We start from the raw sequence: 27,987 nt of genomic DNA, 5'->3' as shown, positions 1-27,987 counted from the left end.
GCCCCCACCCTCTACCCTTCCCCGCCTCCTGCTTCTCATTAGCAAAACGACGCACTGGGAAAAGCGCTGAAATGGGGCTTTCTAACCAGGAGGCTATATCTACATGCTGAGGGTTCATTTTGAGAAAGGCTGCGGATATAACATCCGGAAACCTCCACGAGCCCGTTTAAAGCATCAACAAACCACCATGCCATGGGACCTTTAATTGAGTAAGTGTGTGGTACAAACCCAGATTATTGATAGTGGTGGGAAAAGCAAGGCTTTGTGAAATACTGAAACGTTTGAAGCAGTTGTGCTGGAATTGTTTCGATGTTTCAAAACAATCCGACACCCATATCCACGGTGACACCTACTGGCCACTTTTGCTATCATCATATCTTGATAGTTCTAGTAGTGTTGTAGTCAAGACCACCTAAACTGAGACCAAGTCATGACCAAGACCAAAGTGTATTGAGACCAAGATAAGACCAAGACTTTGAGGGGTTGAGGTCAAGTCAAGACCCAGACCAAGGCAGGGTGAGACCAAATCAAGACCAGGACCAGACCAGTGTGTGTGAAAGGGGGTGGGGGAGGGGTGACAGTCGTTAACAGGAAGAAGGATTTCAAATTAACAATGAATCACGTTATGGGTCGCATTTGAAGCAGGAACTATTACATCTAATTACAGTAACTATGTTAACAAATAAATAAAAAAAATGCACAGACAATTTAGTGAAATCCCCACAGTTGTGGTCTTGACCGGTCTTGAAATAAAATCCAGAGTCCTCTATGTCTAAGACTGAGACAAGACTAAGTAAAAATGCAGTCGATTCTGAGACGAGACTGAGACCTTCCAAAAGTGGTTTTGAGACCAGTCTCAAGATCAAGACTGGTCTCAAGTACTACAACACTAAGTTCTAATCTATGAAACAATGACTCAGACAAGTGCTGATGAATTCTAAACTCCTTATTATTCTGGTGAGTTATGCCAGGCTATGGCAAACATGATCAATACATATTTCGGAGAAATCACCGTACAACAAACAAAGAAACAAAAACTTTCAGATTGTCAGAAACAGCAAATTTGGACTGTAATGAACAGTGTCTTTCTGTTTCAATAAATCTTTCTTTTTTCTGTTGCGTTGTGTTTATTGACACCTGTGAGGCTATTTCAATTGCTTGGTATTTCAGTTTCATGTGACTGACATTTAGGAAAATAATCTACTGACAGAAAGCTGTTCTTTATTGGAATAAATAACCATATGGGTTTTGTGCATTTGAGTGTCCTTTGTAGAGTGGAGGCTACTTTTATGTAGCCTGGGCCCGCCCATCCTAAGCGTGACGCAACACGAGGGCCTGTTCCGAGCTTAGTCTGGCCAGGCAGGCTATCTACAGCATTTCCAAGCTCCCGAAAAATCGGGAACCAATCAACTTTGAGCATCTCCAACGGCCCTGGGTAGAGGCGTGTTCAAGGCACTGACGTAGTAGAACTGCGACCGGAAGCCATAGATTGTTTACAGAATCTATGCCGGAAGCGCTTCATTCACATCACGAACATGGAGCAGCGGCAAGCCTTTAACACAGCGGTAGATGCTGTATTGAAAGCATTCAACGGGAAGTTCTCATTGAAAACGGAGCAAAGAGCAGCCCTGGAGGTATTTATTGAAAGGAAGGACGTTTTCGCCTTGATTGGTTTAAGCTTCGTTACAGCCTTTTCTGGCTTCGACCAGTAGCAAACTGAGGCATTTCAGGGAGGCGGGTCAACCACGGGCTCTGGGAAACAGTTTGGCTTAATAGCTTGGCCAGACCAAATGCTCGGAGAGCTTTGAAGTCGCGTTAGCCAGGTTAACTTTTATGTGCTTTCTTTCTCGAACATGTTTCACCTACGGCAGAATGAAACTTCAGTGAATCTAGTTAATTATTCTTATGGAAACTGATCATCTCATCTCATCTCATTATCTCTAGCCACTTTATCCTGTTCTACAGGGTTGCAGGCAAGCTGGAGCCTATCCCAGCTGACTACGGGCGAAAGGCGGGGTACACCCTGGACAAGTCACCAGGTCATCACAGGGCTGACACATAGACACAGACAACCATTCACACTCACATTCACACCTACGGTCAATTTAGAGTCACCAGTTAACCTAACCTGCATGTCTTTGGACTGTGGGGGAAAGCGGAGCACCCAGAGGAAACCCACGCGGACACGGGGAGAACATGCAAACTCCGCACAGAAAGGCCCTCGCCGGCCACGGGGCTCGAACCCGGACCTTCTTGCTGTGAGGCGACAGCGCTAACCACTACACCACCGTGCCGCCCGGAAACTGATCAATACTTGAAAATTAAGAAATTGTGTCTTCCACTGATGATGCTGGGGCTTGGACTCCCAACCCTCTGATTAACGACCCAGACCTTAACCCGTTGAGCCACCACTACCCCTGTAGTGGTATATCTAGCCTAATTTAGTCAGACAGAACTGAGCCTTTAGTCAGACAGAACTGAGGATGCCTTTAGGATGAGAGGCAAAACGTTTTCAAGACTCTTCAAGCAAGTCCAGTTGCTCTCTTCTACCAATCACAGATTACTATATACCTGGATGACTGAGATTCGTCACAGATATGTTTCTATGCACTTTGGGATGAGATCCCTTCGACTGGTGCGGGAGTATGAGAGGACTTCCAAAAAACTGGCAGACATCTTAGCCAGAGAGGATCGTTCATTTTTGTCAACCTGGAACGACCATCATTGAATAGAGGTGGGTGTCTATGACATCTTTTATCAGCCACCTACCTGTACAATGCAGCCATCAGCATTCTGATTCGGATTCTATGATGATCCATGAGAGGATAAATACTGGATACTCCCTTTAGTCAGACAGAACTGAGGATGCCTTTAGGATGAGAGGCGAAACATTTTCAAGAATCTTCAAGCAAGTCCAGTTGCTCTCTTCAACCAACCACAGATTACTATGTACCTGGATGACTGAGATTCGTCACAGATATCTAGCCTAATTATCACTCACTGAATTTGCACTGTCAAGTGGTTAAAGCACACCAAAGCTTCACTTCACTATGGTCCCATGGACATGACATTTTGAACCACACTTCTGAGCAGTGTTTTGAAACATCTGCGCTTTGGAAGCTCAACACAGCATTGAAACATCGGTATTGAGCATCCCGTCCTTAATTATTGGTCATTATTTTTCATGCATCAAGCTGTTTTGAAACTTTTTGGGAACAAAACAGTTGCAGGGACAACTGACGATGGCTTAAGGGTTCTAAGTTTTCTAAGCATGTAGGATCATACCTCAAGTGGCACAGCCAAAATGTGTGTTAGCTGGTAACTACCTGCTAAGATGCTGATGACATTGACAGCTGCTGTATAATTAACAGCAGTAGTTGTGGACGTCTTGGGTGACTGATCTCTAGCTACTCTGTCAACCCCTGCTGTTTTTGTAACTTATTTAATTAGATCTGCACATGGCATTACATGACATGACCTGCTGTATCTTTGCCCAACTATAATTGTAATGGACAAACTTCAAATATTTCTCTTTCTCTAGGTCTCCGGGGTTTGCATGTTGCAGTGGATGGGCACAACAAGGAGACGAGTGTTTGACACGTAAGAACTTTCCATCTTTTTGAAACCTACAATCAGGGATATCAGAAAAGCAGAATTAAGACCTAGCATCAGAATAGATTGGCAGTATGTTGTTTTACTTACATGCAAGTTAACCCTTAGTGATATACGGTATAGCCTGGTGGTATATCACTTGTGGTACATATGTGGGCCTCAAATGTCCTAGCATAGTGTAGTAGAGTTCCAAAAAAATGGATATGTTCTGTCATTTTGGCTCACACTGGAGTTATATTTGGAACGTGAGTGAAGCAAAACAGTTTCTATGAATATGAAGTGGATAAAGGAGTCATTGGAAATCCCTGATTGTGGCTTAAGATGGCATGCTGAGTTTCTTCACTGCACACTTAAAATGGTCTAAGTTGGAACATGTGGAACTTCTGTTTCCATCTCGTTCAGTTTTCACCCATTTGCTACATCACACTGATGAGTAAATGCATCGATTTTACTGTACTCAACTGTGCCAGAGTCAAAAAAAGTGTTTGGATTAAAACTGGTTCTTCTTTTTTAAAGATATTTTTTGGGGGCTTTTTGCACCTTTATTGGATAGGACAGTGTAGAGACAGGAAATGAACAGGAGGGGGGGGGGAGGGATCGGGAAATGACCTCAGGCCGGAATCGAACCCAGGTCCCCGGATTTATGGTATGGCGCCTTATCCACCTGAGCCACGATGCCCCCAAAACTGGTTCTTCTTTTGACTGGATGTTTGGTTCTTCAGCTCATATTAACAGCAATTAAACATTCATTGGTGAAGGGTTTTGAAATTTTATTAGCAATACTGACTCATTTTATGAAGTTTAAATGTATAATGAATTTCAAAGTACTTATGTTTGTTCATTCTGCAATTGCGCTATAAAATATATTTATTGTGCTGTTTTTTTATTTTTTGTTGCAAAGTTAAACTTAAATGTTAGTGAGGTCAGAACACTTTCGACAGCATAAATTTAGCGCCATCTAACCAGGCCATTTAGTTTTTGATATTTTTATTTGATGTTTATCTGGTTTTGTTTGGTTTCATGTGAAACTTTACACATAATCAGCTAATAACAAGTTGTATTAGTTGATTAAATACTATAATTTCCTGCAAAGTATCCATTATTTCTTATCTTGAGCAATTACCCAAAACCAAAGAATCAATATGAGACCATTGGCCAATAAACAGTTTAGCTAGTTGGATCTTGAACTTACATTACAAGCATTTAGCAGACACACTTATCCGGCATGACGTACAACATACCCAGAGCAGCCTGAAGAGCAGTTGGGGGTTAGGTGCCTTGCTCAAAGGCACTTCAGCCATTCCTGCTGGTCCATGGAATCAAACTGGCAACCTTTTGGTCCCAAAACTGCTTCTCTAACCTTTAAGTCATGGCTTCCCCATGGCCTAAAATTGCACAATTTCTAATAGCCAATTCCCACCAATTAGCTTGGCAGACCAATTCTCAAAAATTCTGGAATTTTGTGCAGTCAAAAAAAAAAAGAATGTGCTTATTAAAAAAAAAAAGCCTGTTCATTACTACATTATATGTGTATCAAATATATTCTCACTTCGGTCATGTTTTGTCTCCAGCTCTTTGTGAGGGCAATTTCACTTGCAAGGAGAACGAGGTGTGTGTCCGACCAAACGAGTGCCGCTGCCGTCATGGATATTTTGGAGCGAGCTGTGACACCAGTAAGAGACCGTTTTGTGTTATGACTTCCATCCTACAGAACATTTTCAGCATTCTTAAGAAATGATGGATGGCACAGATGTTCATGATAGCATTCAAAGCAATCCTAAAAGAACAAAAGTCTGTTTTATGTTTATTTTCTATGTTTTCTCCAAGTTTTTTCTCCATATTCTCACAAAATAATGTATACAAGAAGAAATCTGTTTTGCGTGTTATCTGGATTGGAACTCACAGCAACTCAAGTCTTCTTGAAGTGTCATTTTGGTAAAATGTTTGAGCTTGGGTTCAATGGTAAAATCCTTAAAGTCACTCTAAATGTATTAAATGAACTATGTGAACTGGGCAAAGTGAAAAAAAAACTGTATAAAAACAGGAAGCTAACCATGGCATTGTAAAATCTGAATGTCAACCATGTGACAACAAAGTGACATAATCAATAGGCATATGTAGTCTGTGCAACACCAGTTTGCCAAGAAAAGTGCATGGATGGATCCAGTGCTGGTGCAGCTTCCAATTTGTATCCTCACACAAAATAATTCAAGTTTTGGTTGACTTGTGAGCAGTTCAAAGTATACATCATGACTAAATTAAAACATCTGTCTTTCCCTATAGAGTGTCCTGCTCAATTTTGGGGTCCCGACTGCAAAGGCAAATGTACGTGTCACCCTAACGGAAAGTGTGATGATGTAACAGGCAAGTGCACATGCCACCCAAATCGTTGGGGCGAGAACTGTGAGAAGCCATGCCCATGCCAGAAAGGCAAATGTGACCAGGAGACTGGCAAGTGCACGTGCCATGCTGGCTTTTGGGGTCCACACTGCAGCAACAACTGCTACTGCAGCCTAAACTCTGTATGTGATCAGAGCACAGGCCGCTGTCTCTGCTCTCCGGGGTGGTACGGGCGCAACTGCGGTGCCCAGTGTGCCTGCAACAACTCACCATGTGAGCAGTTCACCGGCCGATGCCAATGCCGTGACCGTCTGTGGGGCCCAAACTGTGAACGCTACTGTCAGTGCGTACATGGGAAATGCAACCAGGCAGATGGCTCCTGCACCTGCAAACCAGGTTACAGGGGCAAATTCTGCAGGGAACCATGTCCTGCTGGGTTCTATGGGCAGAACTGCAGGAACAAGTAAGGAGAACAGCTCCATTTGGATTCCAAATATTGTTTTTGCTTGCACTACACCCATACATATGATCTCTGAATGCCAGAGATCAACCAGTAGAACGAGCGTTGGACCAGTTGGATTTGGGTTTGCATGTGATGTATTAAATCTTCTCTTCTTGCAGATGTGGTCACTGTAAGGGTCAACAACCATGTAAGGTCACAGAAGGACGCTGTGTTACCTGCGAGAGAGGTTGGAATGGCACCAAATGTGATCAGATGTGTGCGCCAGGCTTTTTCGGAGAGAACTGCAAAGATGAGTGTCCACCATGTAAAGACGGCCATTATTGCAACCGCATTGATGGAAAGTGCTCCCACTGTAATCCCGGCTGGATCGGAGATCGGTACAAACAAATATTTGTTAGCTTTGGGTATGTTTCTTTCTTTGATGAACGATGAGAAATAAATTATAGCCTCTCTCTCTCTACAGCTGTGAGGTTCGCTGTCCCAATGGCACCTATGGAGAGAACTGTGAGAATGACTGTAGCCACTGCTTTAATGGAGAATGTCACTTTGCCACAGGAGAGTGCCTTTGTGATCCTGGCTTTTATGGGACTTTGTAAGTGTCACACCTTTTTAAGTAGTTCTCCCTAAGTCGCCCTTTGGGAGATGGTTGTAAAGATTTTCATGCAAGTATTATTATCAAAAATATGGGAAATCAAATCTTTTCTCGTAATTCTGTCAACCAATACTAATTAACATGCTCTAGATTGGTCTCCATGTTTTCTCCAATAATTTCAATATTAGCTAATCACTAATGCTAATGATTTATTCAGCTCGGATGAAGCCTTTTATCCAGTGTAAAACCCCAGTGACAGTGGAAATGAGGCAAAGCTGATCTTCTTCTTCTTTAGTGTTCTGCCTGATGGCAGGTACGGCTCTGATGGCTTCAGCCAGCTTCTAGGGAAGAATTACAGTCGTGGTTTCCCGTTGCCTTCTAGTGGATTATCATAGAGGTTTTCTTCTCTCAACCATTTTCACCTATGGACAATTTAGAGTAGCCAGTTAACCTAACCACATGTCTTTGGACTGTGGGGGAAACCAGAACACCTGGAGGAAACCCATGCAGACATGGGGAGAACATGCAAACTCCACACGGAAAGGCCCCCGTCAGCCACTGGGCTCAAATCCAGAACTGTGAGGCGACAGTGCTAACCACTACACCACCCACAAAGCTGATATTGATATGAGTATTGGTGTGCTGGTACATTACCTCACATTAGTGCCATATTGAGAACTCAATTTGGAGTTAGGGGTGTCATGATGGTGCAGTGGTTAGTTCTGTTGCCTCACAGCAAGCAAGTTCAAACCTGGTGGCCCATCAGGGGCCTTTCTCTTTGGAGTTTGCATGTTCTCCTCATGCCTGGGTGGGTTTTGTCTGGGAGCTCTACTTTCCTTCTCCAGTCCAAAGACAATGGCAGATGAGGTAAATTGCCCATAGGTGTGAATGGTTGTTCGTCTCTGTGTTAGCCCTACGATAGCTTGGCAACCTGTCCAGGGTGTACCTTGCCTCGCGTCCATTGTCAGCTGGGATTGGCTCCAACTCATCCACGACCCGTGATGGATAAGTGGTACAGAACATGAATGAATTCATGAATTTGGAGTGATCAGAAAATTTATCCTTAGAAGAAATGAATACCAGAACACTGGGCCATTCATCAAATCTTTTTGTTAACATGCTGAGCACAAGCCCATGTGAATATACAAGCCCTTGTTTGTAAGATCACTGAAGGCTTTTTTCCCCCATTATAAAAAATCCCTAAATATTTATTGCTGTTTCATAATATGTCCATGTTTTTTCCACGGCTCCAGAGGCATGGAATGCTGCATTCCATGAAAGCTTGTGGTTTCGATGCGACTCAGCACATTAACAGATTATGACTTCAGCCAGGATGTTTGTTGCAAAAATGCATGTGAACAGACCGTTTCTATCCCATTTAGTCGATATGTTTAGAGAAGAAACTGGCACAAAAACACGGAGAATTGAAATGAACAAATCCAGTAAGGTGCCTCTGTGGGAAAGATGACAAAAAATATGTCAGAGTTCTGAAAATATCCTGACTGTGACTTTTAGCGACTAATTGCATAGAAAGATTGGGTGAATAAAGAATTTTAAAAAAAGTCTTCTGATTTTCTCCAGCTTATCTGGGTAACAGAAATGGCTGATTGGCACAAATCACACAGTGTGTTTATTGAAGTTAGACCTTTACTAAATGCTAGGAAATGAGAAGTTTGCCAAGCAGCATTTTTTCCAACAGAGCGAAGGAGGTTGATTGTAGCAGCTCCTAAATTCCATCGGGAAAGTCATAAAAACACACTTGGGTCATGCAAAGAAAAAAAATGAGGGTTTTCTCTCATTCCCCTGCTGTTTCTGTTGTTTTTGTAATTCATAGATAATCAGTCATTGATGTGTAAAATCATTTTCTGTTGGATATACTCAGTTCTGGGGTTATAACAGGTTCAGATGTTATTATACTGGCACATTGGAGATATTTTTCCATTATTAACAGTCACACACCTTCATAAAAGCAAAGATCGAAGAGTTATGGATGATATGATATTTTCCACATGTGCCAAATGACTCAGTCACGTTCTTGTTATGAGAATCTTGCTGATGTACGCATTTCCTTGGCCATAACTCAACATGATGTTTAAAGCTTCTCATTTTTACCCTCATTATTCATTCAGACCTTCACTGACTATTTCTTTCTCTTTTCTTTTTTCCAGTTGCAATCTGACCTGTGAGTCGGGCCAGTTTGGGGTTAACTGCGCACAAACGTGTCCTTGCCATGATAAAAACTGTAACCCCGTGTCTGGAGCCTGCAATCTATGTAAGAACAACTTCCCGTTTCTCGATCTTCCTTATAATGTGTGAGAAAATAAAATGAAAGCCTGGGACAGTTTGGTATGACGTTTGTTTTGGAGACACAGGAGTATTCTTGGAGGATTGAGACGTACTTGTGGGGTCTCACATCACTTGTTTTTTTCCATTGCATCAAGGGAAATGACGGACATGGCATGTTTTCTAATGCAGAGGGCAGAGTGGGTCAGCTGGAAGCATTTAAAAAAAGTTCAGTTTAAAACTGAATCAACGAACAATAATTTAAAAAAATGTTGTAGGGCACAGTCTGAACTGGTCAGGGTGGAATGGGTCAGTGAGCGAGTTACATATGCTCAATCAAGAAAGAAACATGGAAAGAAAAAAGACAGAATATAAATCTAGGAAGAAAGAAAGAAAGAAAGAAAGAAAGAAAGAAAGAAAGAAAGAAAGAGAAATGGAGAAAAATAAATAAATAAATAAAGAAAGACAAAGAAAGAAAGAAAGAAAGAAAGAAAGAAGTGGGGAAAAAAGAAAGAAGTGGGGAAAAAGAGAAAGAAAGAAAGAAAGAAGTGGGGAAAAAGAGAAAGAAAGAAAGAAAGAAAGAAAGAAAGAAGTGGGGAAAAAGAGAAAGAAAGAAAGAAAGAAAGAAAGAAAGAAAGAAAGAAAGAAAGAAAAGAGAAATGGAGAAAAATAAATAAATAAATAAATAAATAAAGACAAAGAAAGAAAGAAAGAAAGAAAGAAAGAAAGAAAGAAAGAGAAATGGAGAAAAATATAAATTTAGAAAGAAAGAAAAGAAAGATAAATCAAGAAAGAAAGAAATGAAGAAGATAAAACAGGAATGAAAGAAAAAGAAAGTGGGAAAAGAGCGAGATAGAAAGAAAGAAAGAAAGAAAGAAAGAAAGAAAGAAAGAAAGATAAATGGAGAACAATATAAATAAGAAAGAAAGAATAGTTGATGGCCTTCTGACAACATCATTATGAATTCATTATAAATAATTCTGTAGGCGGCGGCATGGTGGTGTAGTGGTTCGCACTGTCACCTCACAGCAAGAAGGTCCGGGTTCGAGCCCCGTGGCCGGTGAGGGCCTTTCTGTGCAGAGTTTGCATGTTCTCCCCGTGTCCGCGTGGGTTTCCTCCGGGTGCTCCGCTTTCCCCCACAGTCCAAAGACATGCAGGTTAGGTTAACTGGTGGCTCTAAATTGAGCGTAGGTGTGAATGTGAGTGTGAATGGTTGTCTGTGTCTATGTGTCAGCCCTGTGATGACCTGGCGACTTGTCCAGGGTGTACCCGCCTTTCGCCCGTAGTCAGCTGGGATAGGCTCCAGCTTGCCTGCGACCCTGTAGAACAGGATAAAGCGGCTACAGATAATGGATGGATGGATAATTCTGTAGGTTTAACAGAAAGGCCTTATGAAGGTGTCATGTCATGTGTAAATGTTCCTCATGGTGTAGAAAATACTGACCCATGGTTAAAGCTGATGTCTCCTTGCAGTGTAGAAAATACTGAGCCAGTAATAGGAACGTCTATTTCATTACTCGTGCGTCAGCATTTCTGGTTGCGTACAGGACATCATATGAGTCATCACCAAAAAGCTGTGGGTTTGGTTTATTGGGACAGAGGAGAAAAAATCGGACCTATTGAGGGATGTTTTGAGTTTCTGTGTCTCGTGTGCGATGGCCCAGAAATGCAAGACACATTAACGAGCCAAAAACACAACAATAAACACAACACTAAATTAAGAAACACATCGAAGCACATGCTCCTTTCTGATTGGGTGTGGCGACTGTCTATAACACCGAAAAAAACAATTGCACATTCTCAGTCTGTGTTGTCACTCACCAGGCAAAAAGGATTTACTGCAGTTACGTATGCGATTGCAGTGCGGAGTGATTCTTTCACCAAAATAACTCAGCTTTTTTTAGGCAGCTTTTCAGCTTTTGCGTGCTCACATTAATGTGCGAAGTTGACATCGTGTCTAAATTTACGTCATATGAAGCCTCTTGGTAAAACATAAGCACAATTAGAAGCACCAGAAGATTCCTTTAGGTTCCAGTTGTGTGTTTTCTCGATTTCTCAGACTGATACTCACTGTCGCTAATCAGCAACAAGCATCTGATGTTTAATGAAGAACCGCCCTGTTTCATCTCGAGTTAATGAGGGTGTGTTTTTGGTTTTGTTGCTGCTCTTTCCAAAATTTGCTGATGTTAGTTTTGTTGTTGTTCAGAACATTACTGTTGTATTTTTGGATTTGGGGTTGTTTCTAAATTCATTGTTTGTGTTTTTCATTTTCTTGCCATGTTTCTGAATTTGTTGAGGTGCTTTTGGTTTTGTTGTTGTTTATCCAAATTTGTTGTTCTGTTGGTTTTGTTGTTGTTGTTTATCTGAATTTGTTGAGGTGCTTTTGGTTTTGTTGTTGTTTATCCAAATTTGTTGTTCTGTTGGTTTTGTTGTTGTTGTTGTTTATCTGAATTTGTTGAGGTGTTTTTGGTTTTGTTGTTGCTTATCCGAATTTGTTGAGGTGCTTTTGGTTTTGTTGTTGTTTATCTGAATTTGTTGTTCTGTTGGTTTTGTTGTTGTTGTTGTTTATCTGAATTTGTTGAGGTGCTTTTGGTTTTGTTGTTGTTTATCTGAATTTGTTGAGGTGTTTTTGGTTTTGTTGTTGTTGTTTATCTGAATTTGTTGAGGTGCTTTTGGTTTTGTTGTTGTTTATCTGAATTTGTTGAGGTGTTTTTGGTTTTGTTGTTGTTGTTTATCTGAATTTGTTGAGGTGCTTTTGGTTTTGTTGTTGTTTATCTGAATTTGTTGAGGTGCTTTTGGTTTTGTTGTTGTTTATCCAAATTTGTTGTTCTGTTGGTTTTGTTGTTGTTTATCTGAATTTGTTGAGGTGTTTTTGGTTTTGTTGTTGTTTATCTGAATTTGTTGAGGTGCTTTTGGTTTTGTTGTTGTTTATCCAAATTTGTTGTTCTGTTGGTTTTGTTGTTGTTTATCTGAATTTGCTGTTTTGGTTTTGTTGTTGTTGTGTTTTTGTTTTGTTTCTGAAGTTGATGTTGTGCTTATTTTGTTTTCATGATTCCAAATTTGCTGTTTATTGTTTTGTTAATTTGTTTTTGGTTTTGTAGTAGTTTATCTAAATTTGTTGTGTTTTTTGGTTTTGTTGTTCATCCAAATTTGTTGTTGTTTATCTGAATTTGTTGTTCTGTTGTTGGTTTTATTGTTCTTGATCCAAATTTGTTGTTGTGGTTTTTTTTGGTTTAGTTGTTGTTCATCTGTATTTGCTGGTGCGTTTTTGTTTTGTTTCTGAAGTTGATGTTGTGTTTATTTTGTTGTCATGTTTCCAAATTTGCTGTTGTTTTTGGTTTTGTAGTAGTTTATCTCAATTTGATGTGTTTTTAGTTTTGTTGTTGTTGATCCAAATGTATTGTGTTTTTGGTGTTTTTGGTTTCTAGTAGGGTTGATTACTGCAATGGCCTTTTCACAGGCCTGCCAAAAAAGACCATCAAACGACTTCAGCTGGTTCAAAATGCAGCGGCGAGGGTTCTCACACGAACAAAAAGAACAGAGCACATTACCCCAATTCTAAGGTCCCTTCACTGGCTTCCAGTAAGCTACAGAATTGACTTTAAAGCATTGCTGCTGGTGTACAAACCTCTAAATGGTACAGGGCCCAATTACCTCTCTGATATGTTGCAGCGGCCTAACCCAATCAGATCTACCAGATCGCAACAGAAACATTTACTATTAAAACCTGTTGTTAAAACAAAATGTGGTGAAGCAGCTTTTAGCTACTATGCAGTACAGCTATGGAACCAACTGCCAGAGGACATCAAAAATGCTCCTGCTGTTGGCAGCTTCAAATCTAGACTAAAGACCAAGCTGTTTTCAGATGCTTTCTGTTAAATAATTAATATTGTCTTCTTTACATTTTTTATAATCTTTACTTTCTCTGCATGTTTTAAATTTACTTTAACTTTATTCTATTTTATTCTTTATTCTATTCTGCTGGTTTCTTTTTTCTCCTCCTATTTGAACTACTACTTCATTTTATTATTTTATTTCTATTGTTTAATTCTTATTATTTTCTTTTAATTCTTTTAATTAATTGTTTTAGAATAAAAATAAAATTATTTTATGTAATTTTTTTTCTCTATTGTTTACTGTTTTTGTTTTTACTTCTGTAAAGCACATTGAACTGCCATTGTGTATGAAATGTGCTATATAAATAAACTTGCCTTGCCTTGCCTTGGTTTTGTTGTTGTTGTTGTTGTTTATCCAAATTTGTTGTTCTATTGTTGGTTTTATTATTTATCCAAACTTCTTGTTGTGTGTTTTGGTTTAGTTTTTGTTTATGCAAATTTTTTGTTGTTTTTGGTTTTGTTCTTTATGCAGATTTGTTGCTGTTTATCTGAATTTGCTGTTGTGTTTTTGGTTTGTTAATATGGCCCACCAGAGCAATCATGTGATTTTATCTTTACTTTGAAGCGAAAGTCTCCCTGCATCACAAATATTTAGAATACTTTGAAATAGTCAAACATGAGATTTTTCCTAATGCTGAAACAAAGTTTTATGGCTCAATGAAACGCAGCTGTTGCTAGTAACATGCGTTGTTAGGAGTGTCCGTGTGTGTGTGTCCTATGTAGGTCAGTATAGTAGACAGCTGCAGTCTTTAGCATGGCTGCCCTGATGGAGTTTCCAGAGTGGTGTCTGATTTTTATGGCTGTGTTTTTTGGCTCCATTCCTGCTTTTGCGAGAGCGAGTGCAGCTTCTCATAGAGGAGAGAAATACTCCAGGACAAAGAGAAACAGAGAGTGAGAGAGTGAGCAAAGATGAAAAGTAGGAAAACAAAGTAGAAGACACAGCCAGGTAGATATAGAGTGGTACATATAGGATGGTAGAGGGATTTTTCTTTGTAAAATTCAAGCTAGACAGAAAAACAGTGCTAGGCTGAGGATGTATCCTGCTGTATATGTTATAGCCACCATGTTCAAACAGATGGAAAAGCTTTCCTGGAGACAATCACAATCTTAACCAATTACACATACTTAGCCTGTTAGAAAAATCACTTAATCACAGATGTGTATGTAAATCACTCTCGAATGCACACGCTATGGAACTGTTGCACTAAAGTATTTTATGCGTTCCCAAATATTTTCCTTGTAGCCAGTAGTTAAACCAATTCCTGTCCGATTCCTGTTGTTAATCATCCAAATCCCTGAAGTTTTATTCCTTCCCCTCTTTCCTTAGATCCTAACCAGCGGATGGGTGTGATCGCTGCAGGCACACTGGTGTCCTTACTGCTGCTCATCCTGCTCTCGCTGCTCTGCTGCTGCTGCCTCTGTAGCAATAAAGACAGCCATAGGTATGTTAATGACCATCGTCTAATCAAACATAGATCGAACTTGTTTCAATTAATCTACAGTGTCTTGCAAAAGTATTCATCCCCCTTGGTGTTTGTCCTGTTTTATCACATTACAAACTGGAATTAAAATGGATTGTTGGAGGGTTAGCACCATTTGATTTACACAACATGCCGACCACCTTAAAGGTGCAAATTGTTGTTTTATTGTGACACAAACAATAATTAAGATGAAAAACCAGAAATCTGGAGTGTGCATAAGTATTCACACCCTTTCATATGAAACCCCTAAATAAGAGCTGGTCCAACCAATTCACTTCATAATTCACGTCATAAGTCACATACAACCCCGATTCCAAAAAAGTTGGGACAATGTACAAATTGTAAATAAAAATGGAATGCAATAATTTACAAATCTCAAAAACTGATATTGTATTCATAATAGAACATAGACAACATATAAAATGTCGAAAGTGAGACATTTTGAAATTTCATGCCAAATATTGGCTCATTTGAAATTTCATGACAGCAACACATCTCAAAAAAGTTGGGACAGGGGCAATAAGAGGCTGGAAAAGTTAAAGGTACAAAAAAGGAACAGCTGGAGGACCAAATTGCAACTCATTAGGTCAATTGGCAATAGGTCATTAACATGACTGGGTATAAAAAGAGCATCTTGGAGTGGCAGCGGCTCTCAGAAGTAAAGATGGGAAGAGGATCACCAATCCCCCTAATTCTGCGCCGACAAATAGTGGAGCAATATCAGAAAGGAGTTCGACAGTGTAAAATTGCAAAGAGTTTGAACATATCATCATCTACAGTGCATAATATCATCAAAAGATTCAGAGAATCTGGAAGAATCTCTGTGCGTAAGGGTCAAGGCTGGAAAACCATACTGGGTGCCCGTGATCTTCGGGCCCTTAGATGGCACTGCATCACATACAGGCATGCTTCTGTATTGGAAATCACAAAATGGGCTCAGGAATATTTCCAGAGAACATTATCTGTGAACACAATTCACCGTGCCATCCACCGTTGCCAGCTAAAACTCTATAGTTCAAAGAAGAAGCCGTATCTAAACATGATCCAGAAGCGCAGACGTCTTCTCTGGGCCAAAGCTCATTTAAAATGGACTGTGGCAAAGTGGAAAACTGTTCTGTGGTCAGACGAATCAGAATTTGAAGTTCTTTATGGAAATCAGGGACGCCGTGTCATTCGGACTAAAGAGGAGAAGGACGCCCCGAGTTGTTATCGGCGCTCAGTTCAGAAGCCTGCATCTCTGATGGTATGGGGTTGCATTAGTGCGTGTGGCATGGGCAGCTTACACATCTGGAAAGACACCATCAATGCTGAAAGGTATATCCAGGTTCTAGAGCAACATATGCTCCCATCCAAACGACGTCTCTTTCAGGGAAGACCTTGCATTTTCCAACATGACAATGCCAAACCACATACTGCATCAATTACAGCATCATGGCTGCATAGAAGAAGGGTCCAGGTACTGAACTGGCCAGCCTGCAGTCCAGATCTTTCACCCATAGAAAACATTTGGCGCATCATAAAACGGAAGATACGACAAAAAAGACCTGAGACAGTTGAGCAACTAGAATCCTACATTAGACAAGAATGGGTTAACATTCCTATCCCTAAACTTGAGCAACTTGTCTCCTCAGTCCCCAGACGTTTACAGACTGTTGTAAAGAGAAAAGGGGATGTCTCACAGTGGTAAACATGGCCTTGTCCCAACTTTTTTGAGATGTGTTGTTGTCATGAAATTTAAAATCACCTAATTTTTCTCTTTAAATGATACATTTTCTCAGTTTAAACATTTGATATGTCATCTATGTTCTATTCTGAATAAAATATGGAATTTTGAAACTTCCACATCATTGCATTCTGTTTTTATTTACAATTTGTACTTTGTCCCAACTTTTTTGGAATCGGGGTTGTAATTAGTTGATTAAGATCCACCTGTGTGCAATCAAAGTGTCACATGATCTGTCATATGATGTCTGGATAAATCAACCTGTTCTGGAAGGACCCTGACTCTGCAACACTACTAAAGCAAGCAACATGAAAACCAAGGAGCCTTCAAACAGGTCAGAGACAAAGTTGTGGAGAAGTATAGATCAGGGTTGGGTTATAAAAAATATCCCAAACTTTGAATATCCCATGGAACACCATTAAATCCATTATAGTAGAATGGAAAGAATATGGCACCACTACAAACCTGACAAGAGAAGGCCATCCACCAAAACTCACAAGCCAGGCAAGGAGGGCATTAATCAGAGATGCAACAAAGGCACCAAAGATAACACTGAAGGAGCTGCAAAGATCCACAGTGGAGATGGGAGTATCTGTCCATAGGACCACTTTAATTCATACACTCCACAGAGTGGGCTTCATAGAAGAGTGGCCAGACAAAAGCCATTGCTTAAAGAAAAAAAAAAAATAAGAAAACGCGTTTGGAGTTTGCCCAACAGCATGTGGCAGACTCCCCAAACACATGGAAGAAGATCCTCTGGTCAGATGAGACTAAAATTGATCTTTCTGGCCATCATGGGAAATGTCATGTGTGGCACAAACCCAACACCCTGAGAACACCATTCCTACAGTGAAACATGGTGGTGGCAGCATCATGCTGTGGGGATGTTTTTCATCTGCAGGGACAGGAAAGCTGGTCAGGACTGAAGAAAAGATGGATGACACTAAATACAGGGCAATTCTGGAGGAAAACCTGTTTGAGTCACCCAGATGTTTGAGACTGGGACAAAGGTTCACATTCCAGCAGGACAATGACCCTAAACATACTGCTAAAGTTACACTGGAGTGGTTTAAAGGGAAACATTTAAATGTCTTGGAATGGCCTGACCAAAGCCCAGACCTCAATCCAATTGAGAATCTGTGGCACAACTTGAAGATTGCTGTACACCAACACAACCCATCTAACTTGAAGGAGTTGGAGCAGTTTTGCCTTCAGGAATGGCAAAAATCCCAGTGGCTTGAAGTGCTAAGCTAATAGAGACATACCCCAAGAGACTTGCAGCTGTAATTGCACCAAAAGGTGGTTCTACAAAGTATTGATTTTTGGGGGGTGAATACCTATGCACACTCCAGATTTCTGTTTTTTTTCATCTTAATTACTGTTTGTGTCACAAAAAAAATCACCTTTAAAGTGGTAGGTATGTTGTGTAAATCAAATGGTGCTAACCCTCCAAAAATCCATTTTAATTCCAGCTTGTAATGCAACAAAACAGGACCAACACCAAGGGGGATGAATACTTTTGCAAGACACTGTAATATCACTTGTGCACTGCAGGCTATTGAATTCATATTTCTATAGCAGCAGCTCTGACAGCTGTGTCATCTATAGTATGGTCACATTTAGTTATTGACATCAAGTGTGTTGGAGGAGGTTGTGTTTTTGCCTCCGTTTGTGTTTGTTTGTCTGTCCCTAATGTAACTCAAAAAGTAGTGAATGGATTTGGATGAAATTTGGAGGAAAGGTGAGCTATTATGGAATAAATTTTGTGCCAAAATGTTCATACAATACTTTTGAAATATCAAACAAAAACGACAAATCAAAATACAAAAAAACAGTCATTTTTTTTAGACTGGCAAGCAAATTATTCGTGTAATCGTGCAAAATCAGTCTATTACTCTTCAGAAACCTTTTATTTTTGTTCCGCGTCTTTCTCAGTTTTGTTTGACGTAATTTATTTTGGTTGCGATTCCAGCTCTCGTTTGCGCTCCCTGACTTTTTGCTTGCAGTTTTGGCACAAACTTCACGTGTGGGTGGGCTGTCCAGGAATGCATTCCCATTGGCTAACTTGTGTTTGACTGACAGCTACGCTCAGCCATTCCCTACTCGGATTCTGGCGGACTGTTTGACGAGTGAGCGGTCCATTGACGGTAAACAAGGATCGAGTGGACTTCAGTGGCGACTATGATATTGAATTAATTCAACAAAGTGTAAATTCAATATCATAGTCGCCACTGAAGTCCACTCGATCCTTGTTTACCGTCAATGGATCGGTCACTCGTCAAACAGTCCGCCAGAATCCGAGTAGGGAATGGCTGAGCGTAGCTGTCAGTCAAACACAAGTTAGCCAATGGGAATGCGTTCCTGGACAGCCCACCCACACGTGAAGTTTGTGCCAAAACTGCAAGCAAAAAGTCAGGGAGCGCAAACGAGAGCTGGAATCGCAACCAAAATAAATTACGTCAAACAAAACTGAGAAAGACGCGGAACAAAAATAAAAGGTTTCTGAAGAGTAATAGACTGATATTTTGCACGATTACATGAATAATTTGTTTGCCAGTCTAAAAAAATTGATTTTTTTTGTTTTTTTGTATTTGGATTTGTCATTTTTGTTTGAAATTTCAAAAGTATTGTATGAACATTTTGGCACAAAATTGATTCCATAAGCTATAAGCCAAGGAACAATTTATTAGATTTTCATGCAAATCCAGATAGGTATGTGGAACCAGGATCCAGATATGTATCCAGATCCAAGATGTTTTTGGCTGTCCCCAACATAACTCAAAAAATAGTGAACGGATTTGGATGAAATTTGGTGTGAAGCTTTAGTATTATCCTATGTTCAAGTGATTTGATTTTGATGTTGATACGATGTGGCTTGTTGGAGGTATGGACTCTACCGGGTGATGTTCTAGTTGATGTTTTGGAAGGAGTCTCCAGTGTCAGTACATTCTAATATCCAGATGTAAAGCCATAACTTTGAGAAAGTCTCAGAGCAGATGTTGTGTTTTTCCAGTTTCTTGGTAAACTATCTTTTTAAATTCAAGAATGGGGGAAAAAAGGAGGACCTGGTGAAAGAATAACTATTTTATCCGCTGCTGCCGCCATCATTGTATAGCTGTATATAAATGCCTTAACAATATTACAGATTTTTATTTTAATTTTACTAGGAATTATAGAATACATAATTATGATACATGCCGTCGTCAGGATTTACACTTGCCACGTGCACGTACTAATTCAGGCAAACAGCATTTTATATTTGACGCGGCCGCTGACTGGAACAATTTAGATATTACTGTAAAGACAGGCTTCTAGCCTTCATGATTTCAAACTGTTTCTAAGATTAACTTAATTTTTTCACATATATTACATTTTATATGATTTTAAGAAATATTTCGCTCTTAGTTTTTATTTGTATAATTTTTATTTGTGCTATTTGTTTATTAGATATATGTGCAGTACCTCTCTGAAAAACACCATGGTGATGAGAGCCTCCTGTATAAGCACTGTTATATATTAAAATTAAAATTAAATTGATCGAATTAACTAACTTGTTTTGCTGACATCCACATCATCAAATGGATAAAAAAGTATGACTGGTACACACTGACACTAATAAACAATAATAATTGTTTGCAAATAGCTGTTGTAACCACCTCATCATTAATTATTTTCCGAGAAGAGAATGACCCCAAGTGTTTTATTTCTTACACATTTGATCCTGAACTTCTGAATAGTTCACACAAATTAAAGAAAGGAGTTGGAGTTTTACTTACAGTTTTTCTAACTAATGAAATATAAAGCTCATTGGCATCAGACTTTTGGACCACACAGATTCAGAACACACAGCAGCCTGAAGTGTAGAGCTGATTGTTTTGTCCTCAACCCACATCTTGTGTCTACAGTTCAGACCGGGAAAACTCGACCAGCAGTAAGAAGGCCAAGAGGATCCTGTGTGGACGATTTAGTCGAATCAGCACCAAGCTTCCCAGAATCCCCCTGCGCAGACAAAAACTCCCTAAAGTCGTTGGTATGTCTACATTCTTCATCTGCGAAATAAACAGCACCACGCTGAATTTGGCTGATGTGCAAGATATCATTCGGATACAGTAAGAAGAGCAAGATCATTTGTTAAGTCAAATTCATCCAAGTTCTAGTAAACGCTGTGTATCCGACGCATATACCTATCCCATATACACTCACCAGTCACTTTATTAGGAATATCCATACGCCTGGGTATCAGCCGATCCCTTGACAGCAGCACAACGCATCAAATCATGCAGATACAAATCAAGAGCTTCAGTTAATGCTCACAATGTTCAAACATCAGAATGAGAAAAACTGTGATCTCAGTTTTTGTGTGACTTTCTTTAACTGTGGCATGGGTGTTGGTTTGAGCCACATGGACTGGTTTGAGTATTTCAGAAACTCCTGGGGTTTTCACACACAGCAACAACAACAGTCTCTAGAATTTACACAGAATGGCGTGAAAAACAAACAAAAAAAAACACTGAGTTGAGTGAGAGACAGTTTGTGGGTGGAAACAAACGCCTTGCTGATAAGAGAGGTCAGAGGAAAATGGCCAGATTGGTTCGAGCTTTTTTGCCAGGAAGGATGTAGCAACTCATATAATCACTCTTTACAACTGTGGTGGGGTGGCACGGTGGTGTAGTGGTTAGCGCTGTCGCCTCACAGCAAGAAGGTCCGGGTTCGAGCCCCGTGGCCGGCGAGGGCCTTTCTGTGCGGAGTTTGCATGTTCTGCCCGTGTCCGCGTGGGTTTCCTCCGGGTGCTCCGGTTTCCCCCACAGTCCAAAGACATGCAGGTTAGGTTAACTGGTGACTCTAAATTGACCGTAGGTGTGAATGTGAGTGTGAATGGTTGTCTGTGTCTGTGTCAGCCCTGTGATGACCTGGCGACTTGTCCAGGGTGTACCCCGCCTCTCTCCCGTAGTCAGCTGGGATAGGCTCCAGCTTGCCTGCGACCCTGTAGGACAGGATAAAGCGGCTACAGATAATGAGATGAGATGAGATGAGACAACCGTGGTGAGCAGAAAAGCATCTCAGCATGCAACAGAAAACAGAACAACACACTGGGTTCCAGTCCTGCAGCCAAGAACAGGAATCTTAGAATCAAGAACAAGTTCCTATTAAAGGTAGACTGCCTTTCATATTTTTCAAGTGTAGGTCATAAAAATAATTTTCCCCGACACCCAATTATTTTTGTTTAGTGGACCGAAAGCTACTGAATTTGAAGCACAGACTTCCAATTTTATTCGGCTTAAAAAAAAAATAGAACAATTAATGAATTTAGGGCCATGTGGCCCTAAATTCTCCGATATTTTTCCTGCTTCACCATGACCCAATACAAGATACTACGTCATGCATTACATTGTGGGCTTTCCCCGTTTGTGCAAGGCATTGTGGGATACAAATTTGAAACAGGAGAGAAAAATGGAGGACGTGAGCGTGCAAATGATACATGAAAGACCGACTACAGTTACGGAAAGCGAGAAGAAAAGACGTTATGTTATATACGAAGGAAAGGAAACTCAGGACCAAATTAATAAATATCGGCGCTCAGCGAGCACCTCGGTGTGATCAGCTGTTCGTTTAGCGACAGAATGATGGAACTGTCAGTGCACGCTCAAAGGTAAACCTGTAGATGGCAGTAATGCAACACTGTGGATGCCAGCTGCCATAAAACCCAAAAGAAGAAGGTAAACCTGCGCATGCGCACACACATGGACTTCCTCTGTCTGCTTGACTGCGCGAAGCGAGCGATTTCATGCACATTATTTGCTCAGGAATCCCCTCAAATTAAATAACTTCCCAGTCACAGAATGGCCTGATATTTTGTGAGATATTATAAAAATCAACATATAATCACAATGACCGCATTTCAGAAGGAGCTAAATTTCACAGGTTTTATGAAATCGAAAGGCCGTCTAGCTTTAAAGTGGCCGGTGAGTGTATCTTTTTGAGTCTTGTTTTACATGAAGGTTCTTTTAAATAGCATTATTCACTGAGATAGGTGGCAAAACAACATCTTTGAATATTTGTTACTGTTGCTTTAATTTTACGCAGTCCACAATAATAGCTTTTGTCAGTGTTAATGATTTACACCTCAGTTAGTAGGCATTTTATTATTCTTCCTCCCACATTTAGGAAAGAATAATAAACATATTTTGACTTCCAGTTACTCAGAAACTGATGTAATCCTGTGTGAGAAATATAATCTGACAAAATTGTGTTAGTTTTTCATAACTGATGAAATAAAAACAGTACACTCAGACTTTTGGACCCTACCGTAAGTACAACGTGTCATTTTTCATAACAGTTAGCAGCCCATGCTTTCCTTTTTTAATGCTCTAATTTGAGCCTATATATAAATGCTTGTCTTCTTGATGGACATGTTGTTTTACTTGCTTAGGCTTAAGTACACAGTGCTGTTTTTATTAATAGCCATCCACTGTGGTTCTTCTCCATCGTTCTGGACTGGTGTTATTTATATAAACTGGATTAGTTTACTCGGTTTTAATGTGCATGTTTGTGGGATCTGGTCTTCTCGACTGATGTGCTGCCACACGTCTCACGCCATGTCGCCTTACGTTATTGCTACCAAGCATTAATGCTCCTCTTCTTTCTGTGTTTGATCTGAGACCAGACACAAAGCGCTGTCACTGGGTTAAAAAGTGAACCATGGCTACTTGATCATGGTCTCGTTGCTTTCATTTGAAAGGAATGCTCTCGGTACCGGTCTTATTGCTCTTGGCTCCCCGCAGTGCCGCGTGTCTGTATTTTTCGGAGTCCAAACAGGCACTTTTTCTCCTCCAGTTTCTTCTCTCATTTCCCAATTCCTTATTAAAACCCCTGTGGTTCAGAGCTCAGGTTTTGAGTGATCCTTAATCAAAGACGCTCCTGTTTTGCCAAGACGGAACCCCTGTGGTGAGCTCTTGTGGTCTGTGTGATACTAGCAAGCTGGCTGTTAAGAGATTTGGGGGAGGGGGGAGGGGTCAATATCAAGGTGTCCACATAAACATCTTCAAAATATTGGAAAGTTTTAGTGAAACTAATCAGTGTGTTGTGATTTTAAACTTGGATTTGAAGATGGGGAAAAGGGAACCTTTAATGGTTCTACAGTGCTCAGCGTAAATGAGTACACCCCTTTTGAAAAGTAACATTTTAAACAATATCTCAATGAACACGAACAATTTCCAAAATGTTGAAAAGACAAAGTTTAATATAACATCTGTTTAACTTATAACGTGAAAGTAAGGTTAATAATATAAACTTAGATTACACATTTTACTCAAATTAGGGTGGTGCAAAAATGAGTACACCCCACAACAAAAACTACTCCATCTAGTACTTTGTATGGCCTCCATGATTTTTAATGACCGCACCAAGTCTTCTAGGCATGGAATGAACAAGTTGGCGACATGTTGCAACATCAATCTTTTTTCCATTCTTCAACAATGACCTCTTGTAGCGACTGGATGCTAGATGGAGAGTGATGCTCAACTCGTCTCTTCAGAATTCCCCATAGGTGTTCGATTGGGTTCAGATCAGGAGACATACTTGGCCACTGAATCACCTTCACCCTGTTCTTTTTCAGAAATCCAACAGTGGCCTTAAATGTGTGTTTAGGATCATTGTCATGTTGGAAAAGTGCACGACGACCAAGGGCACGGAGTGATGGTAGCATCTTCTCTTTCAATATACATAGTTTGCACATGACGTCACAGAGTCGGGGATTCCCTAGTGGCGGCCATCTTGCGGGTCAAGCTTACCGTACGGGTCACTGAGCACACATTGTAACGCGCGAGTACAAAGTCTTCAAAAGAACCCAAGCAGGCTATTTAAAGCTAGCAATGGTGCACACCTGTTGTATTCATGGCTGTCGTAATAGGTCAGATGATGACGTCAAGCGGAGCTTTTATGGAATTCCCACTGTACGGGAGCACGAAGGCGAGCAAACAAAGAAACTCAGCATACAAAGGAGAAATGAAATCTATGGCTTGCTAGAATCAACTGCAAGGATTATCAGCCTTCCAAACACAGCAAAGTCTGCTCCGATCATTTTATAAGTGGTAAGTTGTTTAAATAAACAATCAATTGCAAATCCGTTACAGTCCATGAAACATAGGAAGTATAAGGATGAGAAAAAAACAGTGAATCGGAAAGCTGTGCACATCTGTGCAGCTTTGCTGAACACCTGAAAGGAATGTGGATGACTAATAATAACAATATTGGCTGGCCTTTTTTTTTCGTGGTATATCAGATATATTCCATTCAGCTACTCATCCTCAACTCATTCAGTATCATGCTAGCTGAGTGGAATATATCTGATATACCATGAAAAAAAACCCCTCCTTGAACTGCCACCTTATTGTGGTGGAGGGGTTTGTGTGCTTGAATGATCCTAGGAGCTATGTTGTCGGGGGCATTATGCCCCTGTCAGGGTTTCCCAAGGCAGACAGGTCCTAGGTGACAGGCCAGACTAAGAGCAGTTCACCAAAACCCCTATGGAGAAAAATCCGAGGACCGTGACGTCGCCCGGGATGACGCAGCCGGGGCCCCACCCTGGAGCCAGGCCCGGGGTTGGGGCTCGTATGCGAGCGCTTGGTGGCCGGGCCTTTGCCCATGGGGCCCGGCCGGGCTCAGCCCGAAGAGGTGACGTGGGCCCGACCTCCTGTGGGTTCACCACCCACAGAGGTAGCAGTAGGGGACTGGTGCAATGTGGATTGGGTGGCAGTCGAAGGCAGGGGCCTCGACGACCTGATCCCCGGACACAGCGGCTGGCTGTTGGGACATGGAATGTCACTTCGCTGGGGGGGAAAGAGCCTGAGCTTGTGCGGGAGGTTGAGAGGTACCGGCTAGAGATAGTCGGGCTCACCTCCACGCACAGCTTGGGCTCTGGAACCCAGCTCCTCGAGAGGGGCTGGACTCTCCACTTCTCTGGAGTCGCCCGTGGTGAGCGGCGGCGGGCTGGTGTGGGCTTGCTTATAGCTCCCCAGCTCAGCCGCCATGTGTTGGAGTTTACCCCAGTGAACGAGAGGGTCGCCTCGCTGCGCCTTCGGATTGGGGAGAGGGCTCTTGCTGTTGTTTGTGCCTATGGCCCAAATAGCAGTATAGAGTATCCGGCCTTCTTGGAGTCCCTGGGAGAGGTACTGAGGAGTGCTCAGACTGGGGACTCCATTGTGTTACTGGGGGACTTCAATGCTCACGTGGGAGATGACAGTGACACCTGGAGGGGCGTGGTTGGGAGGAACGGCCTCCCCGATCTGAACCCGAGTGGTGTTTTGTTATTGGACTTCTGTGCTAGTCACGGTTTGTCCATAACGAACACCATGTTCGAGCATAGGGGTGTCCATAAGTGCACGTGGCACCAGGACACCTTAGGTCGGAGGTCAATGATAGACTTTGTAGTCGTTTCATCTGATCTCCGGCCCTATGTCTTGGACACTCGGGTGAAGAGAGGGGCTGAGCTGTCAACTGATCACTACCTGGTGGTGAGTTGGATCCGCTGGCGGAGGAGGAAGCTGGACAGACCTGGCAGGCCCAAACGTATGGTGAGGGTCTGCTGGGAACGTCTGGCCGAGCACTCTGTCGGGGAGGTCTTTAACTCCCACCTCCGGGAGAGCTTTTCCCAGCTTCCGAGGGAGGCGGGGGACATTGAGTCTGAGTGGACCATGTTCTCTACCTCCATTGTGGACGCAGCTGTTCGGAGCTGTGGCCGCAAGGTCTCCGGTGCCTGTCGTGGCGGCAATCCCCGAACCCGGTGGTGGACACCAGAAGTAAGGGATGCCGTCAAGCTGAAGAAGGAGTCCTATCGGGCCATGTTAACCTCCAGGACTCCCGAGGCAGCTGACGGGTATCGGCAGGCCAGGCGTGCTGCAGCTCGGGCAGTTGCGGAGGCAAAAACTCGGAACTGGGAGGAGTTCGGGGAGGCCATGGAGAAGGACTATCGGTCGGCCTCGAAGAAATTCTGGCAAACCGTCCGGCGCCTCAGGAGGGGGAAGCAGTACTCTGCCAACACTGTTTACAGTGCGGGTGGGGAGCTGTTGACCTCGACTGGGGACATTGTCGGGCGGTGGAAGGAATACTTTGAGGATCTCCTCAATCCCACCGTCATGTCTTCCACTGAGGAGACTGAGGCTGATGACTCAGAGGTGGACTCGTCCATTACCCAAGCCGAAGTCACTGAGGTGGTTTGCAAGCTCCTCGGTGGCAAGGCACCGGGGGTGGATGAGATCCGCCCTGAGTATCTCAAGTCTCTGGATGTTGTGGGGCTGTCTTGGTTGACACGCCTCTGCAACATCGCGTGGCGGTCAGGGACAGTGCCTCTGGAGTGGCAGACTGGGGTGGTGGTCCCTCTTTTTAAGAAAGGGGACCGGAGAGTGTGCCCCAATTATAGGGGAATCACACTTCTCAGCCTCCCAGGGAAGGTTTACTCCAGGGTACTGGAGAGGAGAATTCGACCAATAGTCGAACCTCGGATCCAGGAGGAACAATGCGGTTTTCGTCCTGGTCGCGGAACACTGGACCAGCTCTATACCCTTCATAGGGTGCTCGAGGGTTCATGGGAGTTTGCCCAACCAGTCCACATGTGCTTTGTGGATCTGGAGAAGGCATTCGACCGTGTCCCCCGTAGTATTCTGTGGGGGGTGCTTCGGGAGTATGGGGTTCGGGGCTCTTTGCTAAGGGCTGTCCGGTCCCTGTACGAACGGAGCAGGAGTCTGGTTCGCATTGCCGGCAGTAAGTCAGACCTGTTCCCAGTGCATGTTGGACTCCGGCAGGGCTGCCCTTTGTCACCGGTTCTGTTCATAATTTTTATGGACAGAATTTCTAGGTGCAGCCAGGGGCCAGAAGGAATCCTGTTTGGGAACCACAGGATTTCATCTCTGCTTTTTGCGGATGATGTTGTCCTGTTGGCTTCTTCAAACCAGGACCTTCAGCATGCACTGGGGCGGTTTGCAGTCGAGTGTGAAGCGGCTGGGATGAGAATCAGCACCTCCAAGTCCGAGGCCATGGTTCTCGACCAGAAAAGGGTGGCTTGCCCTCTCCAGGTTGGTGGAGAAGTTCTGCCTCAAGTGGAGGAGTTTAAGTATCTCGGGATCTTGTTCACGAGTGAGGGAAGGATGGAGCGTGAGATCGACAGGCGGATCGGTGCAGCCTCCGCAGTGATGCGGTCGCTTTACCGGTCCGTTGTGGTGAAGAAGGAGCTGAGCCAAAAGGCGAAGCTCTCAATTTACCGGTCGATCTACGTTCCGACTCTCACCTATGGTCATGAGCTTTGGGTAATGACCGAAAGGACAAGATCGCGGATACAAGCGGCCGAAATGAGTTTCCTTCGCAGGGTGGCTGGGCGCTCCCTTAGAGATAGGGTGAGAAGCACAGTCACTCGGGAGGAGCTCGGAGTAGAGCCGCTGCTGCTCCACATCGAGAGGAATCAGCTGAGGTGGCTCGGGCATCTTTTTCGGATGCCTCCTGGACGCCTCCCTGGGGAGGTGTTCCAGGCATGTCCCCCCGGGAGGAGGCCCCGGGGAAGACCCAGGACACGCTGGAGGGACTATGTCTCTCGGCTGGCCTGGGAA

The 27,987-nt window shown here is 42.4% G+C and overlaps 1 protein-coding gene across 1 annotated transcript in view; it reads left to right on the top strand.

Moving 5' to 3' along the window:
* scarf2 (scavenger receptor class F, member 2) overlaps positions 1–27,987 on the top strand; it is an 83,182-nt gene that overhangs the window by 35,987 nt on the left and 19,208 nt on the right. Inside the window, exons 2-9 of the mRNA XM_060907455.1 lie at positions 3,542–3,600; positions 5,184–5,285; positions 5,896–6,415; positions 6,574–6,792; positions 6,879–7,007; positions 9,176–9,279; positions 14,514–14,628; positions 20,296–20,420. Of these exons, the coding sequence (XP_060763438.1) occupies positions 3,542–3,600; positions 5,184–5,285; positions 5,896–6,415; positions 6,574–6,792; positions 6,879–7,007; positions 9,176–9,279; positions 14,514–14,628; positions 20,296–20,420 (1,373 nt within the window). The remainder of the gene's footprint in view (positions 1–3,541; positions 3,601–5,183; positions 5,286–5,895; positions 6,416–6,573; positions 6,793–6,878; positions 7,008–9,175; positions 9,280–14,513; positions 14,629–20,295; positions 20,421–27,987) is intronic.

The sequence above is a fragment of the Neoarius graeffei genome, chromosome 24 (assembly GCF_027579695.1).
Source record: "Neoarius graeffei isolate fNeoGra1 chromosome 24, fNeoGra1.pri, whole genome shotgun sequence".
In the NCBI taxonomy this organism is placed as follows: domain Eukaryota; kingdom Metazoa; phylum Chordata; class Actinopteri; order Siluriformes; family Ariidae; genus Neoarius; species Neoarius graeffei.
Note: the sequence above shows the minus strand (reverse complement) of the source record. Positions and strands in the feature narration are given on the sequence as shown.